Source organism: Telmatherina bonti (genome assembly GCF_933228915.1).
Source record: "Telmatherina bonti genome assembly, chromosome: 23".
Lineage (NCBI taxonomy): Eukaryota > Metazoa > Chordata > Actinopteri > Atheriniformes > Telmatherinidae > Telmatherina > Telmatherina bonti.
The window spans coordinates 7591841-7613496 of record NC_136632.1 but is presented as its reverse complement, the minus strand read 5'-3'; the positions used below and the strand labels follow the sequence as shown (position 1 = coordinate 7613496).

At 40.8% G+C, this 21656-nt stretch overlaps 1 protein-coding gene across 1 annotated transcript; it reads left to right on the top strand.

Moving 5' to 3' along the window:
- Positions 1 to 1447: 1447 nt before the first annotated feature.
- On the top strand, positions 1448 to 20270 carry dcn (decorin). Its single transcript, XM_079263310.1, has 8 exons — positions 1448 to 1838; positions 10367 to 10599; positions 13759 to 13871; positions 14755 to 14968; positions 16326 to 16439; positions 16788 to 16881; positions 17641 to 17779; positions 18960 to 20270. Exons 2-8 carry the CDS (start codon positions 10386 to 10388, stop codon positions 19158 to 19160), a joined length of 1089 nt encoding a protein of 362 aa, XP_079119436.1. The 5' UTR covers positions 1448 to 1838; positions 10367 to 10385; the 3' UTR covers positions 19161 to 20270.
- Positions 20271 to 21656: the final 1386 nt, after the last annotated feature.

Genomic DNA, 21656 nt, shown 5'->3' with positions numbered 1-21656 from the left:
CACTACATTTTCAACATAAATATAAGTACTTTCTACTCCTTACATTTTCCCCAAAAAGGTTAGTTACTTTTTCTCTTTTTTGGCACTACAACACCAATGCACATGAACAGTTTTGGGTTTTGAACATAGACCATATATATAAAAGATAGACAGAGCCTCCGTGATGTCTATCAAACTCTGACTTATCTGTAGCTAAAAGCTATTTGAACTAAACCAGAGCTAACGGGAGCTAACAGGATAACAGAGGCAGGGGGGCTAAAGCTAAATCAGTCAGTTATTAGCTGACTAAAACTGCAGTTGTACTGCATTCTGCCTTCTTGCAGCGGGATATCGGGCACCTGTCAATCAAAAGGAAATGCGCCTAATTATGCTAAATTTTGAGATTAAAATTGGTTATAGATCATAGGTTGGTTATTGCTTTCCAGTTTTTGTCCACCAAATGCAGAAGCAACTGGGTGGTTGCTGGAATAGCTAACTGGAATGAATGGAACCAGTGCATTGAGGTTAACCATGCTGCCCCTGGCAATGGAAAAGGAGTCAATTGCTTGTTTGAGTGGATGTGCTTTGAAAAAGAATCAGTGTACATGCTAATTTAGAGTAAAAAGGGTATTATTCAGTGAAATAGTTTATAATCTCCGGACTGGATCTGCCCACAGTTTTGGACAAAAATCCCAGCCCGTCTGAGTCCCGAAGCATTAACTTTTCGCTTTGGTAAGAGGGCATCTTGCATTGCCACGACACCAACACCAGAGAGGACCTGGTGTATCTAAGAGACCTGATGGGCTTGAACTCTTTTTGTTGCCTTCAGCAAGGAAATTTATGTGGCTGCGCTGTTTGCACTTCATTCATCTCACATGTTGTAATGAACTAAAATGCGTCCGTTTCATGTCTGTGATGCTACCGCAGTAAAATCGTAGTAAGGCATGGTTTGAAGTCATTGAAAGTTTTGTAGAGTTGTCCTTTGACATTCTTTATTTAGGATTAGGGAGAAAAACAAGCCAAAGAAAGGGCTCAGAATAAAAGCCTTCTTCTACCTCCCACAGAGACCCCCGTCCACACCACCCAGAGTGCCTCCTCCTCTCTTCGTGTTCAATGAAGCTTCACCAACCAAGTTCATTGTGTTTATCTAACTCATCCTGATTAAAATGTGGGGGAAAATGTTAAAAAACTACTTGATAGAAAAAAAGAAGAAGTCATGAGTCTCAGTGTGTGTCACAAAAGTGTGCTGATGTGTGTTTGTGTGTGTTTGTCCTGTGGGTTGTCGGTATCAGGGCTGGATGAGGATGAATGACACTGCCTGAAAGAGGGAGAAGAGTTTGTGGAGCAACACTCTCTGCAAAGCTCCACAGGACCTATCATTACCAGATGTCCCAGTAAGGGTGGCTGCCAGTCGAAACACTCCAGCCCTCTGCCTCTTTCTCTTCCTCTCCTTCCTTCTTCCTTTTCTCACTCTCTCTGTCTCCCTTTCCCTCACGCATTCCCCTTCCTTTTCCTTTCTGCATTTCCAGCTGTTTGTGGAGCGCGAAGCGAGAACGAGAGGAGCTCTCCACCAATTGTCTCGGTCCTGAGAGGAGCTCGGCGGTTGGACCCCACCCTCCTCCCGTCTCTCTCTCCCGTCTCTGCTCTGTTGCTCTCTTCCTCTATCGTGTTTTCTCTCCTCCCCCTTGCTTGTGAGAGAGCACACCTGCTTGATTTTGGCTGCACGCGCTCCGAGTCCAATTACCCCACAGGCCTTCTGAGCCACTCCACAGTTTCATCCCCCCACTTGACTGGATTTTGGGAGTCAGGCACATCTAACCGGCTTCTCCTCTTCTTTGCCTTGCTTCTGCCAAGAACAGGTATGTTACTGCTTTATCTAGAAGAAGAATACAGCATGAGTTCTGATCTTTGAGTTGATAATAAAGAGCTTTTGGAAAATACTTCTTTTTTTTTTTTGTTGTGCATAGACAATACACTTTATAAACCTGCTGCAACTGTTTTCCCTTCCATGAACTGAAACTGAAGAGTAAAATAACATGAATAATATATGTGTGCATGAATGTAAGCGTGTTATCTTTGACTTTAGTGTGTTTTCGTCTCTTTTTCATGCACCGCACCGTTCATCCTCCCTCTTCGGCCCTTGTGTTGTTTTATTCCAGACATGCTGCCAAGTCCTTTTCCCACACTACTCTTGGCTTTGTGATGAGAGACCTTAATCAGTCCAGTCTGCTTACAGCACAGCGAAAAGAGCAGTGACTGGGGGAAGGGGGTGTGGTGGTGCTGCTCATGCTGGTACCTCTCGTCTCTGCCAGAAAGCGTATTCTTCTGGCCCATCGTTAGTCTTCAAAGTATCTGCCGCTCAGGCTCATGTAATGACTCTTTGTTCCAGCTTATGTCTTTCTGGGGAAGTGTTTGGACATCTGGCAAAGATTTGGTTGTTTTGTGAAATTTATTCAAAACAAGGGGTTAGATTGAGTTGAGGAGAGCAAGTTTGCTTCTTTTTCTTATCTTCTACCAACATCAGTGGGAATTTAGGAGATTTGCTGCATTTATTTCTCTGTGTGTCTTCTGTTTGTAGCATTCTTTGTGTTTTTCCTCTTCTTTCCTGGTGTGTTGGGTGGTCTGCAAACCAACGAGGTCAAAGCAACAAAGAGGATTTCTTTGTGTTGATCCACCCTATTACAGCCTGTCACGACTTTGATGGGAAAAAGTTGTTCCTGCTCCTTCTAACACTTTCCATTTCAGCAGTTCATTGAGTCTTTTCACCCCAATATCTTATCTGTCTGCCCTGCAAGAACCTGTTTCTTTTTGACATGGAGCTTCCTTGCCCAGTGTAGCTAAAGCTGCTGTGTTTTCACAGAAGCAGAACAGGACCTAAATTGCCAGGGGCAACTTGAAGTAAGAGACTTTGAAGCGGCAATGAAGAAAAGGTTGTAACTGGCAACACAGAGTGCCATTAATCCTGTAATGGTACAGCTTTCTCTATCAAATAGACGACTGAATGCTTCCCGGCAAGCCTCTACACAGCTCTGAGTTAACTCATTACATCCTCTTTGCCAGCAGACGAAGCAAAAAGAAAAAAAATAGTTCAGCTGCACTGAATGAAATGAAGTGAGACTGAACAAAGGGAAAGCTAAGACAACCAAAAAGAAATGACACTTTAAGTGAAAAGATTCACACTTTGATGTTGAGCTGAGCAGATGTTGACCATTTGAACCAGAAATGACCGAATGGAAGGTTGGAGCAGAGCAGGCCTGAGATTTGCACCCAGGGAGGTTTGAGTTGTTTTTTTTTTTTCCATCTGGACTTCAGCTCTCCAGGTCAAAAACAGCTAAGGAACAATGGAGCTGCAAGGACATCAGCCATGAAGACTCCCCACCCCTCCCTCCGTTGGCTCAGTGTAACACTAGAAAATTCCACATATCAGTCTTTTACAGCCAAAGTTTGAAGGGTCAGACGGAGAAAGAAAATACCATAAGCTATGGAGCAGCATGGGAAAGGAAGGAAAGGAGCGCCGAATGAGAGGAGGAGATGGAAAGAGAAGAAAGAGAGAAAAGGTTGGCCAGTTGGTCCAGGTCTGTGCGGCGCAGATTGTTGATACAGGGACTGAGACCGATGGCAGGCTGACAGCTCCTCTCATGGAACAGCTGTAATGTGGTTTAACTACTCGCTGGCTTTCTAGCTGCAGCAGAACACACCAGCTTTAAAGAGTTTAAGTAATCTAATAAATTGTTCACTTTTTTTTTTCCTTTTTTGGCTGTAGAAGGCATTTTGCTCTGATTGCGAGGGTCCATTTAGGGCCAAAACCATCCCCAGAAATCGAAGACCAGACTGATTTAATCATATTACAACAACTCCTTGGCTGTTTCTTTGCATATTTGCAGATGAACATGCTCTCACACCCAGATTCCCGAAATTATATCAGACATTCCTTAACGATGGGCACTTTTTTCAAATAAACATGCTAAATTGAGTCCATTTCAGTATTTTTATTATTGCGTCTTTATGAAACAACGTGGGAGGGAGGTGCGCATTCATGGGCTGATGGGTTAAAAGGGCCACACGTGTTTTAAATGTCCTGTGGCCTTGTAAATACCTTCCAGTGATTAATTGCCGACAGACACTCTGCAGAGGCAGATACAGGCCGGAGGAAAGTTAGAGAAAATGGGGGAGGCAGCAGAAAAAGGTGGAAGCTGGTAGTTAGTGTCTGATTTGATGTGAAAGCTGCAGCCAGTCTGGTCCTCTTGCTGCTGGTGCCACACTGATGGCCTAAGTTTGAACATTTCAATGAAAAGCAGCAAGAAATGAAAGGAAAGTGACAAAGCAAAGAAGGGAAAATTACTTTCCACCCTCATGCGAGCCCTCCTTCCTGTCTGGGAATCATTAGTAATGCTAGGGCCAGACTCAGGGGGAATGAGGAAGGAGGGATGAGAAGGATGAGGGGAGACAGGAGAACTGACAAGGATGCCGCCACCACAGGAAATGTCCTCCTCTGCCCCTTTGCTCTTGGTCAGCAGCACGATGATAAATCGCAGCAGAGGAGAGAAGAAACAACTTATTCACAACTTGTATCATCGTGGTCGTGAAGTTTGTCACGGTTTTTGTTGTTTCACTACGGCTTTCCACTACCTAGCCGAGGTTTTTCTGCCACTTATGCTGCTGGTTTTTTTTTTTTTTTTTTTTTATCATCTGAAGCCCTTATTTAGTCTACAGAGTCCATTAAACCACCAGTTGTCTGTGACTCATGTTTAGAGAGAAATGATGAAAAATCTTCCAAGTACATCAATATTCCAGCATTTTTCATCACAGTTAGGTCCAAAACGGAGTACTTTAACATATTACACCCTGGCTGAGCCTCTTTGCTTCGGTATGATCTAGTTTTTTTTTGTTTTTTTTATCCTTTCAGCTTCTTCAACTGAGCATCAAGTTTACAGTCAGTCCTGCTTCCTATGAGTAAAGCCTGTCCAAACTTAGAACATGATACTGGTCTTGTTCCTTGTTATAGCAATGGTTTGTGGAGGAAAAATTAGGTTATTTTTTATAAACCTGTTTATGCCAGTAGTTCTGATCTTTGCCATTTTATACCAAGTATATTTACACCAGTCAGTTGCTGTTATAAACACTAACAGTTTTCTTCATTATGATTTTTAATCCAAATACTGGAGACTTGGCTGCACTCATCCCTTCATGCATAACCTTTTCCTTCCATACCCCACTGAGTTTTATCTTTCAGGCTGCAGGGTGTAGAATTTGAGCCATTTGTATCATCAAAGTTTAATTTCCGGACATGTCTGCAACAGTAAAGATGTTCAAATGGATGGCTTTTATCTTATATCAGAAAGCATCATCGTCTTTGAAGCAGAAATGCAGATACTGGTGAGACATAAAGTTTGCTTGGTCCAGTCATGTTCCAGCATGTTGCCCCGTCAGCTCTATAAGCTGAGCATACTCAGAAGTGTGTTATTTGATGAGTCAGTGTCAGGTTTGCCAGGTTGGTATGTGTATGTGTGTGCATTCGTGAAGGAAAAGGGGGGAATCGTCCCAGAAAGGAGCATCTCCCAGGTTCATCTGACATATCTGAGTAGACTGGTGAAGACGAAAATGATGCCTGGAGCGCAGCAGGTTGTGTCCAAACATTGATCCCACTTGGGAAAGGTGTGAAAATCTTGGTTTATAACACCTTTATTTGTGTGGAACACCTTGAGTGAGGATATTTTTTACCTAATATTAAAGCTATAGACTGGGGATGTTTGATATTGTTTTTTTTTTACCGACAAACCAATTTTGTCCAACTCTAGCGTTCCTATTATCTACCGATACTGATATTTTTGGAGTCAGTTGGGCCGATCAAATAGAAATAAACTATACATGACATTTCTTACATTTATCCTTTCAAGTTAGGGGGGGGGCGTAGCTAAGGAGTTTGATATATAATAAGTGCATATTGTGTAAAAGTTATGTCATTAAAAAAGCCAAAACATACCGATCATTTCCAATATAGCATTTTAATGTTGATATCGGCCGATATCGGTATGCCGATAATATCAGACATCATTACCATATACCTCTTTGTTTATCCTGATTCAGCAGTGAAAGTTGCTGAATTGGCTTGACTGTAATCTTCAAAATCCCCTGGATACCTTTTTTTTCCTGGCTTTCTTCACAAATGGTTTAATCCTCATCATGAACTTCTCATCAACTTGAGCCTGATTATGACTCAAAGAGCAGCAGTAACTCTTGTGTTTGCAGGAAAGTTGTTCCCATTAAATGCTTACAGAGTTTAGTCAGAGATGGCTTTCTTGCCTGTCTGGCTCGCATTAAAGGCTGCAGAAATGTTTATGGAAAAGGCTGACGGATTGATGGCAGGACACATGGAGGGCCATTGGAAATGCTGCACCAAAGAGCATGCTCACGTTCCTGCCCGTTGCCACAGGTCAAAGCAGGGAGATAAGGTTCAGTAATCAGCGGTGAAAATGTTATTTTATGTGCATAGCTGCTTCTTCAAGCGTAGCTGGCACGTTTCCTGTGTAGATGTTGCAAAAATGCTTGACCCTTCAAGATGTGCCAGATGTGAGGAGTTTACAGCATCACTGGCTCTTTTACATGCCTGATAAAGTTATTTGGCATGCATCGTAGCACGCTTTAAGGAAACAGTGTTGGTGATGAGAGCTTTGGTATAGCCTTTCTAGCATTAAAATAACCCCTCAAAGGCATCTACTAGAACTATTTGACCGAGGGATGCCTTACATCTCTTAATCCAGATAGACGACAGAGCGCTGCTGCCAAGTCTGCAGACAAGATTTCGGTTGGATTGAACCATCAGCTTTGCTGAGATAGAACAAGCAAACGTTGCCAAAACTACTCAGCCTGTCAAACGCTGGAACAAGCCATCCTCTGGATCTGGAGTATTTTCAGACCTGAGCTTTGTCCAAAGCACTACATATGTAATTTTTCCAAATACATGGAAAACTGCATATTGATATTAAAAACTGTAACACAATTCCAGGCTCCAGTTTCTGGCTAATCACCGTTCTGAGTGTTTTTTAAGTTTTCTGTCAGCTTCATTGTAACAGGAGACGACCTACAGAGATGCAACAATATTCCCCTGTGAATGGAAGGGATTTCAAGCTTGAACGTATTGTAAGCAAGCACTGTAACTACCAAACCAAAGCAGCGCAGTTTGTTAAAGCAGTGGCTGTTTTGTGGACAAAGGCTATAATTACTGATTGTGTCGAGAGTCACCCTGAAGAGTGGTCACCTTTGTGACCTGAAGTAACCTCAAAGTAGATATAGACTACGTCAGCCCATCACTTTGTCTCTCAAATGCTCTTTAAACCTTTTAAAGGAATGACAGTCATGCTTCTATGTTGCATAAATGCACATAAAATTATGAGGATTATTAATACTTCAAACATGGCAATGCTCAGTTAATGAGAACATAAAATCAGCATATGAGCATCATTTTCACAGACCATAAAAATCAACTGAAAGTCACTTTAAGGCATGATGGTTTTGGGTAGGTTTCATCATCTTGGCCATGATCAGGTCAAGGTCCACTGGAGCTGCGGCTCAAACGAGGCCTTTAATTATTGTGGCACCGCGATGGAAGCAGCAGCTTATGGCTTTATGCACAGGCAGCAGATTGCTGGGTTTTTAGGACTCTGCTGTGTGTGAAAGACAGAATGAAATACTGTAAGCAAGTTTGAATCTGAGCGTAAGAGGTCAGGAAGTTTGGATGGAGGTCCACGCTGTCTTTGAGTTTAAAAGACTGTATGTGTAATCTGACCTGTGGTTGAGTCTGGAAACAGACAACGGCAAGGAAGAAGGATTCTCCCGTTAACTCCACATATGCAGTAGATACATGTTTTTTTGTGTTTTTGATGCACACTAATAACAAAGTACTTGGAAAGCAAATATGATTTATTGTGTTTGCACAGAAGAAAATGTGGAACAGTGGTATACAGTTGCAGGCATGAAATTTCCTGTGATATATCCCCTGTGTGTTTGTATGAAAGCTAATACAGATGTTGCAGCAGCCAGTGTTTCTACTGAGCATGTGTTGCTTGGGAACAATATATTAAATGCATATTTTAGTTTCATATTCTAGTTGTTTATTCAGTCTTTCACTTTAGTTTCTTCTATTTAAGATTGATTGCTTGTTTTTTTACTTAATAGCAATATTATTTAACCAAGAGTTGGTTTTTGTTTCAGGCTAATTTCTTGTTGTATAGTTTTCACCACTTATTATACTTTTTTTTTATACTTTAATGCCTGAAGGAAGAAGCTGTGTAACTCATTACAAAGTGTTGCTTGGCAGCATTTTTACATTGATCGAAGATTTGCATCTTATCTTAGCCACCATTTGAATAATTGAGTTTGAAAATGACAAGATAGTTTTTTTTATACCATCTAAAAAACATGTATCAAATCTCTAAACAGGAGGAGCACCCATAAAAAGACTAAATTAACATGATTTGTTACAAAGAAACCTGTAACATGTTTGTATGTGGTCTTTTAACCATTTACGTCTGTGTAAAGATTAAACAATGAGGAGCCGTGCGTTATACAGTTTTAATGCACGATACGGAATTCAGAACGTGTTACTCCACTAAATGCATTAAAACTGTGTAATGCACGGGTCCGAGTTCATGAATCCGCTTCTAACATGGTCCCACACAATAAACATTTTATAACAAATGCTTATTTCTTTTTTACAAAACTTGCTAAATATGCTAAGGTATAGGAACTATTTTATGTTGGCCTCAATGTACTTTTTACGGTAAACAACCGCTGTCAAGGTACAGCAAGTTTCTCTCATTCACCTGTCAAAAGTCAGCTGATCTGAACCAGTTGGTTAACACGTTGCTGTGGTGACGCCCAGTAACAGGGTGATATTACAGTTATTTAACTTGCCAAACTACTTTTGTGTATATTAAAAAAAAAAATAATGCACACCTTTTTGCATTAGAACTCTTACTGACCGTGGTATAACTTTACTTATATCAACCAAGAAGAAAGAGTGACAATAAAGAGCTACATTGATCAAACAACAAAGAGTGTGTGGAGCTTTTATTGTCCTTTTCTATGAAAAGTGCTTTACAAATAAGGTTTCATTTGATTTGTAGAGAAAGAGCTACCTAAAATAACATCATAAATAGCTGAAATTTGATACAGTTAAAGCAAGTAAGCCCCAGAAGTAGTCCAAAATCTTCTGTAAGTCTACTGTAAGTAGACCAAATACTGGGATTCAGTATCTTGCTAAGGACGCCACCAACCTTCCACTGGTGCCACTGGTAGCCAATTCAGGCATCATTAGACCATTCAGACACAGTCTAGAACTTGAAACAGTAACGGTAGTCGACAGTACAAAAAAAGCTGCATTTTTGCCATAAAAAGGTTTAAAACTTTATAAGTTACCACCTTTTCTCAGAGGCACAGGAAAATTTGTAAGCCTGCCAGCTTTTCAAAGTCAATAGATTTCAAATGTGTTTCCAATGACAAATATGATGGTGTTACATCATTAAACATCATGCCTTCCATAGTATGTTGGCTTGAGTCCCATCTGGTGTGATATTTACTAATGGTAAAATAAAATTTATCTTTTAAAAAGGAAAAATAACTGAGATTTATCTATCAATAAAATATGATTATGTTAATAAGTATGTAATTATGCTAAAATATTAAGAACCATAAAACTGACAAACAAACATAATCTCAGTGTTTTCTGCATATTGATGGTGAAACAACTGTTTTCATTTCATGTAACATTCTTCTGCATGTTTTCCTTTAATCTGAAATGTAAAAACATTAGATAGTGACTCCTATCACACTGAACAGCATGTTCCTTTTGTCTTTGCATTGCTTTTTGATTATCATCATAATTATTCAGCTACTTTAAAAAACTGCTGTAGTGACACCAAGACAAATATTAAAGAATGTAAAGTTTTACTGTCTAAACAGCTCTGCTTTCATTACGAAAGAACATCTTTTCTACACCTAATCAGTCCCTTCTGGCGGAGTAATACTGTGCAGTTTTCTCATATGGCCCTTCCAGTCTTTGCTCTGCAAACTTTCACCCTTAGCCACAAACAGAGGAAGCTATTTGACCATCATTTAACTCTTATGCTAAAGTATTTAACCTTTTAGTCCCTGCTCTGCACCCATCACCTGTGCACTTTGCCTCTGGACTTAAGTTCATTGCTCTGATGCATCTTTCTTTCTCTGCATCCCTCTCTCTGCCACTGATTTACTGCAGCACTTAAAGTATAAAATAGTCCTGTGCTACTCCTTTTTTTTTTTTTACCCCAAACAAAGCAAGAAACTGTGAAACAGCAGATCTGCAGCAGCATCACCGCTAATCCAACATTTTTAAACTGTGTCACTGCAGGCTCCAGGTTCGCAGCGCCATGAGGTCAGCCTGTCTCTCTCTGCTCCTTGTCACCGCCTGCTGGGCTCTGCCCTTCCGTCAATCTGGCTTCATGGACTTCATGATGGAGGATGAAGCTGGATCGGGTGTGACTCCAGACCCTAGAATGCCATACCTCCCTCCTGTAGTCGAAGGACCCAAGTGCCCGTTTAGATGCCAGTGCCACCTGCGTGTGGTCCAGTGCTCTGACATTGGTAAGGCAACACACCTTTCCAAGCTAGAGACATCTCATTTATATTTATATGTATGTGGAAACAGGTTCATTCCACCACCAACCCCTCCAGTCCTCATTGACGAGGAAACCAATCCTGCGATGCTGATCAAAACTTCTTCTCAGTGAAGCTCGCTGTATTGGTTTGAGTGGAGATGGTGACTGTAGAGCATCACTTTTGTGTGTGCATGGCTTCCCATGCTGGTAGCACAACAGCTAAGAGACACAATATTATGGGAGCATAACATGTTTTGCCAAAGCTTTCTCTCCTAGTTGAACACGTTGGTTCTCAACCAGGCATGCAAGCTTGTTTTTGTCTGACATTCTCACACGGTTGATGTTAGTTGCTAATAAGTGAGCACAATAAGACAACTCTCTCTTATTCCTGATTGCTGGTGGTGCACAAGGTTACCCAGTAACATGGAGCTGTAAAATAGTTCCCTACATGTTAGTAAGTCATACCAAAGTGGAAATCAGTGCATTGCAAACTGATCTAAGGCCTTTTTTGAACCAAAATGGCAGCATGTAAAGAGTTTGAGATGAAAATATACATTTTTGCTCTCGATATAAAAGGTTCCTGGTACACCATCAGAAGCCATCTGGCAGCTGGGCTGATAAAGCTACACTGCAAACAATATGAGGATCTGCAGTTCTTTTTTATCTTTTTTAATGAAGCATTTTGCTTTTTTAAACCATCGAAAACCATCAGACAGAACTTGTTGGATTCCAGTTTTCCTTCTGACAGTTTTATAAACTATAAAGGTAAGAAGAAAATGTAACAATCGTTTTCTTTCTCTGGACTCCCTGTTGATTCTGGTCTGGATTCCCGAGGACTGAGTCAGTTTTGATGGATCGGATGCAGAGGTCAGATGAGTGGTAGTCGTTTTACTGCACCTCTGCTGGGTTTTAAGAGCAAAGAAAAGTCACTGATTTTCCTCACTCCACCCTAACCTACTGGGTCACTGGGAGGGTGTATTGTGTTACTCATTCCTGTAAAGTCGCCAGCGTTGATATGTTAAACACACACAGATGCTCTGCGTCTAACTTCACATCCTGTTAGAAAGTCATTATCTGCTCTTTCTGGGCAATTTGTTTTCTTCAAACAGAGGTCAAGATTAAAGCTTTGCCTGGACTTTGGAAAACCCTGAAGAAACTTTGGTCCCTCTAATGATCCAAAACTCGCTTCTCAGTGTAAAGCTTACCTAAATTTACGCACTGATGACTAAACACTTCATTTACTAAATCAGCTTTTTTTTTTTTTTTTTTTTTTTACTTCAACAGAGCCATAACAGTTTAGTCAGTTGTCATCTTTGTTGCTTGGAGATTATGCGCTATGTTTGTCTAATCTGATGTAAAGCATACACGGCTGTTTGAGTCATCTCAACAAACACTGCCCCAGAAAAAACTCTGACTTAATTTTTTCTTGTGTTTTTTAATGGAAAAGCGCTCTGAAAAAAGCGTTTTACTGGCTCTGGTGTTGTTTGGAAAGGGAGAGGCGCCATCTTGAACAAGATAGATTAAGTAGAGGTCAGTGATAACAAGAAGGGATTGCGTAAGGATGACAAGAAAAGAGGAGTTGAAGGATGTAAGTAAACAAAAACTGTTAGGGATTAAAAGAAACAAGAGTATGAACTATAATGCTGACAGTGAGGTTAGCAGGTGGTCCATACGTTCATGCTATAGCAAGGCAGCGAGGGAGACAGTGGGAGAGAATGACGGCCTGTAAAAAGCAGTTCCATTACATCATTGCTCTGGTCCAGGCAGCTTAGCAGCAGCGCCTTCCCCGAAGATTCAGTCCCATGCCTGGATCCCCCCCCCCCCCCCCCATCTGCTTCCCAGACCTGCTGGCATGCACACAAACACACACTCACAGGCTCAGACACACACAGGAGCAAACATATGTGCTTCAACACGCACAACTGAATCTGCTCACCATTCAGAAGCATGTTTTTGGCAAATCGGGTTTTTCTCTGAGTTTGCAGCTAGATGACAGCGTAAACATGTCAAAAAGAAAATGTGACCTTAAAGTAATCATATATCAGCCAATATTAGCAAACAGAAAGAGTTTTAGCTGAGTGACGAACTGAAAAGCCTTTTGTTGATGGACCTGCTAAAGAATCCAAATCGACTCAGATATGTTGTTACAATCATGTTTTTGACTGTTTTTGCAACTAATCATTGCCAGACAATGAAAAGAAAATAAGTCAATGCAATTGTTGATGATCTGAAATAATGCAAATGAGCCAATAGATTTGTTTCTGGAAGGAGACCGTGTTCCAGTACATGATTACAGGAATGAATAGAGGCTGCTGGTGTCTTTGTAGGAGACACATCAGAAGGAAACTGTTAACCAGCAAAGGTTGTGACTGTCTGACTTTTGCAAAACAATGAGAAAAGAAGATGTGCAAGAGCCGAGGTATACAATGTGGTCGAGCTGTGAGGATGACGCCGACCACAGACAGCTGGGATGGTTTGTTGGTCGCTCACTGTTGAGCTGGAAAAGCTGACGAGAAAACAAACCTAGCTGGATGTAATGTTTGGGTGAGCTGAAAAGAAGTCGTCACAAGTTTTCAAGCCAAATTCTGGCCAGAAAAGACCAGAGACGCGACGCAGAGCATGTGCTTCTTTGTCAAACAGTTTATTGTACGCGTCTTCCCCTCAAACGTAAACTACCTATTATGAATCTCAGCGTGTGTTTCATGTCACCACAGATGCATGAAGGCGTATCTCCTAGCGGTCTAAGCTCAGTTGTTAAAAACAGTCGACTCGAGTGAATGATGATGCAGCGCAGGTGGTTCTGTGTGCCATGGTAAAGTCCAAGAAAAACAGCTTTATGTGACTTTGGTGTCCAGGTATGCCATTACTTATTCGGTCCAAAGGAAATTTGTTTTAAGGTCAATTTCCTCCATGTGTGCCTCAGAGCACATCAAAACGTTACTTTGTCTCTCAGGAATGTCACCAGTCCAAAAACAGTCAATGCACAGTCAATATTTGGGAAACAGTTTAAGATTAAGAAAAATGTAAGTTTAATGACTCCTTTCTGTCATCCATCACTCTGATGGACATATTGCTCCAGCATGCTGCTAACTCTTACACAGCACATCCAGCTAATCCCTTTTTCTTTATTGAAATTCCCCATCAGGTCTGAAGGCAGTCCCAACAGACATCCCTGATGACACCACTCTGCTGGACCTGCAGAACAACAAGATCTCTGAGATCAAGGAGAACGACTTCAAGAACCTAAGAGGCCTTCATGTAAGACGTCTTTCTGTAGAGCTCCATGTCTGCACACTTGAAGTCATTTCCAGTGTTTTCTATCATGCATTCTTATATAACCATTGTATGAAACCGCGATGATGCCCTCGGGAAATCCCTCTGGAATTTTATTTGTGCTTTCTGAGGAAGGAAAAGCGGTTTTGGATGGTGGACAAACCTGAGTCATACAACTTGATTTGATAAATCTGTTACTTAAACTATGTTGAAACATTTGCAGAGTAAAATTCAACCATGTCCCAACCAAACAACCCCTCCTCAGCTGCCCATGACACCTATGACACAGTGAATCCCGGCACTACCCCTCCCCCAGTCACCAGGTGCAAGGAAACTATTCACCCGAAGGTCTTACAGCCTTACACCTCCGAACTCCTGTGGCTTTCCTACCCATAATAAATACCTCTGTCTGTCGGCCGGGGCTGTTTCCACTATAATGTAAATGGCCTCTTTAGGGGAATGGTCCACATACTTCACATTGCATCCTGCCTGCTTTTCCAGCAGAAACTGCATTAAGAATTAATCATAGTGGACTTGAACTTGGTCCTCTTTCTCTGAAAACACATACAGGCACCAGACTGAAGGATCTAGCAGCTGCTGTGTTCAAAACATCCCTGTAAAACCTCATCTGGACATTTTTTAACCCTCATGTTGCAATAAGAAGTGAATATTTCTCACTGGAACTGGAAGTCAGAAAGCACTCGGGGGTAAAGTTGAAATTCCATTAGAAAAGAATTCTCAACAATAATATTATTTTCAACAGCCTCAAACTTTCCTTTTCACCAGACTTCATGTTTTAACCTTGTCTTATGTGATTTACACAATCACTCAGCAGTCAGAGGGAATATTTCCCATTTCCCCCCTACAGGCTCTGATCCTCGTGAACAACAAAATCTCTACCATCCATCCTAAAGCCTTCAACCCTCTGGGCAAGCTGCAGCGCCTGTACCTGTCAAAGAACATGCTGAAGGATATGCCCGCCAACATGCCAAAGAGCCTGCAGGAGCTTCGTATTCATGAGAACGAGATCACCAAGATCAAAAAGGCCTCCTTCCAGGGCATGGCCCAAATCATCGTCATGGGTATGACATGTAGGGATCTGAGACTATTTTCCAGAATGGACAAACAGAAACAGTGCACAGCAAGGGTTCCCAAGTCCGGTCCCGAAGATCTACTATCCTCTTACTTTCAGATGCAACCCTCCTGCACACCTGACTTAGGACACATTCACATCAGCATTTCTGATCCGAATCTGAGTCTGTTTGCTCGGAAAGCCCGCTTCATTTAGGGAAATACGAATGCGCCGAACAAATTCTGATTCGGATTAAAGAAGTGGACCCTGTCCGCCTACTAACGCAGATCTCGACCACCTTCAAACGGACCAAATACAGGAAATGGACAATAAAAAAAGTCACTTCCTGCATTTGACATAGCATTGCATTGTGGGTAAATATATAGCGATGGCATTAATGGTCCTCTGCCTTGTCTGTTGTTCATACTGCGTCCATTGTTGCAGTGTATTTCTACAGTATACTTGCATAAGACACAAAACAAAAAAATAAAAACAGTGATTGTATCATCTCCATGTTTGGCTTGAAAGTGGAGGAAACAGAGTTTTCTTCTTCATGTGGGTCCTGTTCACTTTTTTGCTAAATTCTAGTGCAGCGCTACCTTTGGTGGGAATGAGGATGTATTATTCTTATAGTTTGGCTCATTTGACCAGAGCGCAGCATGAACGCAGTCTCGGTTCGCATGAATACATACCTCTACAACTGACCTGAGTCCCCAAGCGGACCAAGTCTAACAGACTATTCTGATGTGAATTCACCCTTAAGCGAATGACTCGTTACGAGGCCTCTATAGAGCTGAATGATGTGCATGAGGGAATTCAGGTGTGAGGGAAAGGGGATGTATCTAAATGTTGTAGGGTAGTAGAATTTGCGAACAGGTATTGGGCACCCCTGGTGTAAAGAATATTGTTTTTAGAAAGCACAAGCAGTCCAAAGCCAAGGTTAGCATCATATATGGTGATGTGAATTTGATGGACTTATAGACCTGGTTCACAGTCCTGCTAATCCGCCCAAACATATCAGCACCATGGTACTGCTCCTGATCTTTTGCTTTTGGGACAATAACCGGCCAAACTATTTTGGCTACATAGAAGAAAGACTTCCTAATCTCACTATAACGAGGCTAGCTCATAGCATGGTGGTCTTCAGGAAGCCTGGCAACCTGTTGATGTACCAAAGTTTCGTTCTTCCTCTCCTGCTTCACCTGCCTCTTACAGAGATAATCTTTCACCACCTTTTAAGATGGAAATAAATGTTCAAATATGACGAACAGAAGCATTTGGAGAAAAGCAGCTAACCTCATATTCATGACATTACTGCTCTTCTTTCTCTTCTCTACTCTTGATGCAACTTAAACTTTTTCTTCCAGAGCTTGGGTCCAACCCTCTGAAGAGTGTCGGAGTTGAGGCCGGTGCTTTTGCTGACTTGAAGAGGGTCTCTTACATACGCATCTCTGACACTAACATCACAGAGATCCCCAAAGGTAAAGCCCTCATGACTGTTTCCAAAAGTAAATCCAAATCTAGGATTTGGATTCATGTGAAGTCAGATTCAGCCAAAAACAATGGTCTTCTGTCAAGAGAAGGGATGACTGGATTGGAACACACTGAGCTGCATAGTAATTCAAGCCAACCAGATCCCAGGTGGGAGTATTTAGTAATATTATGCCTTAAAGGTCTTTTATATGACAGACAAGAAAGATTTATACTTTTCACTAAGAGGATGACAAATTTCAGGTTGCAGAACTTTGCTATATTGTCGTACAATCGTAAAGCTAGTTATTACTCAGACAATTACCTCTTTATTGATGTCGTCTCTTGTGGGTTTGCAGGTCTGCCCAGTTCTCTGTCTGAGCTCCACCTGGATGGAAACAAGATCACCAAGGTGACAGCCGATGGGCTGAAAGGCCTGAAGAACTTGGCAAAGTAATGAAAGTTGTCATTCTCTTTTTCTCTTTGATTTTCTCGTTTTCTCCCTTCAGCTGCTTTGTGCGTTTGTATGCTACAAGCTAAACGGGAACGTTGATATTATTGCTGAAGAAGCCTTTGAGATTTTAGATATTAGAGATACTAAGATATTAGACTCTAGATAATCTATCTATATATTCTATTCTAGATACTCTACATATTAGAGATACTAAGATTTTTGAGATTTTAAATTTTAAAGATTGTGTGTCTGCTGGGAACAGATAAACATGTAGTGTGTATGTGCGCTGGTATATATTATATCTAACTTCTGGTTGACAGAGGAAGGGACACGGACACAGACAAGGATGAAGATGATACATGTAACTGAGACCTAAATAAAAAAAAATCCATATTGGTCCAACTAAAGTGATCATCTAATATTAAAAAGTATATTGTTAATGTTAACCCTGAAGTCACAGGGTCTCAGTCCTGAGCTTGCATAATAATACTTTAGATGGAAAAGAAGGTCTAAGAACAAGATGATTTCCATTTTTATGTTTTTATAATTAAGTGATTTATTGGAAAAGCCATAATGTGTATTTTTTCTGCATGCTCATTTCCTGACTAAATCTCCTTTTTATTAGCTAACAATGCTTTTGGCAGCAGGGGACTAGCTTGGAAGCCGTTTGCTTCATTTCGCAACTCATGCAACTGGTCCTCATTTGTTGCTTGTTTGGTCACACACACGATTCATCCATGTGCTGGTTTCTCTTGCAGACTGGGTCTGAGCTACAACGCAATCAACTCTGTGGAAAACGGCACTCTGGCTAACATGCCTCACCTGCGAGAGCTGCACCTGGACAACAACGCTCTGACCAGCGTTCCTGCAGGCCTTCCCGACCATAAGTACATTCAGGTACATACAGGTTAGATCAACACTAGAATTACAGTCCATTTCTATGCTGAAGTTGGGAGTGAAAATACATAACTGGATTAAAAAAAAGATTATCTTTGCAAAAAGTTTGAGTCTCTTTGTTGTGTTACAGTGTGTGATCACATACAGCTCATTTTGTGAAACAACTTTCAAAGTCACATGAAATCACTTAGTTTTATTTTAATTAATGGTTTGTAGCCTGTTATTATTCGATGCAAGCAAGTTGGAGTTTAACCAGTTCAACCTTAATTAAACCTCATCTGATCTCAGGTAACTTTTAATAGATTTTAAAAGGCTGTGTGTCCAGTGTGATATATTAAAGTATGAACAGGCTTTTAGAGGTGTTTAGTAGTCAAAGTCCTGGCCATATCTTTAGAAAACTTCCTTTAGAAATGGCAAAAGTTAATGAAGAATTGTTCTCCAATAACAGCGTTTATATGCATGATCCTGGTGTCCAGGAAGAACACCAGAGAATGATTTCCTGGTGTCTAAAATCTTACCGTCTGATTAAATTGTGATAAATCAGAGGAGAAATGTGGCCGTTAATAATTTAAATATTAGAATATTTATCTATATTATTTCTTTTCCATCTGTAGTAACAATGATATAGTCTGTCCCAATTATTTAATTTCTATTGCTCATATTTTTCCCACTTTATCCAAAATACAACACATCACTGTGTGATCGGTCTCTTTGTTCAACTTAAAAGTTGGCGAAAATTCTACACATTCATTCATTTTCCGAACCGTTTCGTCCAATTAAGGGTCGGGGGGGGTGCAACCTGCCTCTCATATACTCACTCCTAAGGACAATTTAGAGGAACATGCATGTCTTTGGACAGTGGGAGGAAGTACCTGAAGAGAACATAGATGTTCTGCTCATGTTTTGGTTAATTTGCTCAATTGAAGGAAACTTGTTTAGACAGTAAGCACAATATGCCAGCCGTTCATCCAGAGACAGTCTGTATTTAACTGAAATTATGTTTTAATGTCAGTTTAATACATGCAAGACATCTTCATCCTTTTCCTTTTCAGCAAAAAGAATAAGAAAAGAAAATTATTCAGGCACCCAAAGCCAGTCATGTCATTTTTATCTTTATTTGTTTTACTGCGGAAAAACCTAAATTACTGCCATGATGTCATTATTTAAATCCTTTCCACAGGTGGTCTACCTCCACGCCAACAAGATCGCTGCTGTGGGAACACAGGACTTCTGTCCTCCTGACTTCAACACCAAGAAGGCCATGTACTCTGGCATCAGCCTGTTCAGCAACCCAGTGAATTACTGGGACGTCCAGCCGGTCACCTTCCGCTGCGTCTTCGACAGCTCCGCCATCCAGCTCGGAAACTACAGGAAGAAGTAAAGAAGACGTGTCTCCCCCAAGGAAGTGTGTGTTTGTACATGAACGCATGAACATTTTCTAAGTGTGTGTGTTTTGATCACAGCCCTACGATACTGCCCCCCCTATCCCCTCCGCACACTCCGCACAATACTTAGCATCAAAGTTAACATGGCTTAGGGTAAACTCCAGATCACTACACACACACACACACACACACACACACACACACACACACAGCTCAAAATCCACACAGCCACTTAAAGAAGCATTTCCATCCCAGGTGTGTTTCTGCATTCATGCAGAGATAAACCCATACCAAAAAGATCCGACGTTGCAAATCCCAGTTTGATCAACTTTTGTATGAAATCTAGTAAAGCTGACCTGTAGAGCAGGCAGCGAGGATAACCCAAGTGACTGGTCTTTTAGAATGTAGTAAATACTGCCTGTGTACTAGGAACAGTGTTCACATTGTGACATGACTGCACTCCATTAAAGTACTGAAGTTTCTGTTTGTATTGTACTCTATTCCAGTAGAGGTAAAAGCAACCAGTACTTTTGTTACATTGGGATTTCTTGTGCTGTTTTAGTTTTACAGTTTGTACACTTTACTTCATAACATTCCACCCCTTCCTCTCAGAGTGTGTGTGTGTGTGTGTGTGCCACGAAACAAGGTGAAAATAGCTTCTAAAAATGTAGAATAAACCATAAACGTTCTAAATAGAAGCTTTCCCGAAAGATTATATGCATGCTTTTAATAGTTTTTTTTGTTTGTTTTGCTTTTCGACTTGAACCTACTGCTTTCTGGAGTCTCGTTAATGCCTATGTATTTCTCTCATTGTTCACCTGCTCTTTGATTTCTGCCTTTTTTTAACAGTTAAGAAAAATTGGAGGGTGTGCCAGAAGCGCCCGTGTCGGTGTGAATGTTGTATGTATAGACGCTGTATATAAATGCTGTGTAAAAACCTCTCGTTGCTTAAAGGCACTAGCACTTACAGTAGCTCAGACTTAATATATCTGCAACAAATTGATTCCTCCTCTTTTTTTTTTGTTTTCTTTTGTTTTTGTTTCTCCCGGAGCAGGGGCTCCAGCTAAGGTGTCCTAAACAAAATAAAAATACTAATGAAAAAAGTAGCAGCTTTTTAATGGTTGCATAATTATCGATGATGGCGCTGGATGGGACTTCACTACAAACAGCTGAAAGGATGGTGGGGCAGCAGGCTTCTGGTTGATCAGGAATAGGTACAAAATGATTACAGAAGGCTAAAGTGACGCAGAATAGGATGTCTGTCAAAAACCTAAAACGTCACAATTAAAACATCTCGAGTTTTGTTCCGTTTCACTTTTATCAGAGATGGCCTTAGCAGAGTATCGTATTATGATTCAGATAAGTTTAAACTTTGTCTTGTTTTTGTTTTGTTTTGTTTTTTATTAATTTGTTCTATGTGCCATCTTCATTTACTCTTCTAGCACATAAACTGATAACTACACATCATACAAGTGTTCCCTTTAGTGTGACTCAAGCAGCAACCTTCGGTTGAGTCGTAGTAAGGTACCCGATCTCCTGCTTACCATCAGAAGAACGTAGAACAACCGCGGTTTTTAGCCAGTTAACAACGTGACTTATCTTTAGCCCGCTTACATCCGGTAGCTGGTTAGCTCCTGTTATCACCAGGTTAGCTTGGTTAGTTCTTAGCTACAGGCAGCTCGTAGTTCGCTCGATGTCAATCATCCACCATGACGCTCACAGCCCCCCTCTCAGCTCCACCTCTTGGCCCATATTTGTATTTTCCGGGTGAGACGACACGCATGACGCTGCCAAGATGGCGATGGTAGGAACCGCCCACCAAGCTTCAACTCAGCTCTTCAGAAATCTTTGGGTGACATAACGGAGGCTCCATCCATCTTTTTATGTTCAGTCTATGCTATGACTCCAACATTTTTTTATTTAATTTGACATTTCTTTTATTTATTAATCCAGATTGGGAACTTTGGCTTTTTTAAAGAGAAGTGGCTGCCATGTTTTGGTGCCGAGGGAGCAGTTGGGAGGTATTAAGGGCCCTGCACGAGGGCCCACAGTGGTTAACGTCTGTTTGTACACCAGGGAGTCAAACCAGGGTTTGCCAGACCCAAGTCCACGTTGGTAACCATGAAAATTATTAAAAAAGAATAATACTTATAATCAAATGTAATAGACCTTGTGGTTGCAGAAGGGTACTTATGTCAGTACAGGAATGCAATTTTCAGTAGGGGCCTAAAAAGTAAGCACATTGCTAAAATGGTGGACTGCTTAAAATGTGCAGATTAACTTTCTTAACCTTTTGACCCATTAATAAAAACAGAGTCAGTCATAATTATATATATATATATATATATATATATATATATATATATATATATATATATATATATATATATATATATATATAATTTTTTTTTTTTTTTTATTATCAGTTTTTGTGTAGTTTTATCTATTCTGAAAAACAAATATGAGCACCTGCATATGCTAGATAACAGCAT

Bases quoted from the DNA above. Each gene is read 5' to 3' on its own strand.
- dcn (XM_079263310.1), top strand. From the start codon at position 10,386: ATGAGGTCAGCCTGTCTCTCTCTGCTCCTTGTCACCGCCTGCTGGGCT. The intron at 14,969-16,325 runs GTATGACATGTA...TTTTTCTTCCAG, and splicing joins GGCCCAAATCATCGTCATGG to AGCTTGGGTCCAACCCTCTG. The intron at 17,780-18,959 runs GTACATACAGGT...TCCTTTCCACAG, and splicing joins CCGACCATAAGTACATTCAG to GTGGTCTACCTCCACGCCAA.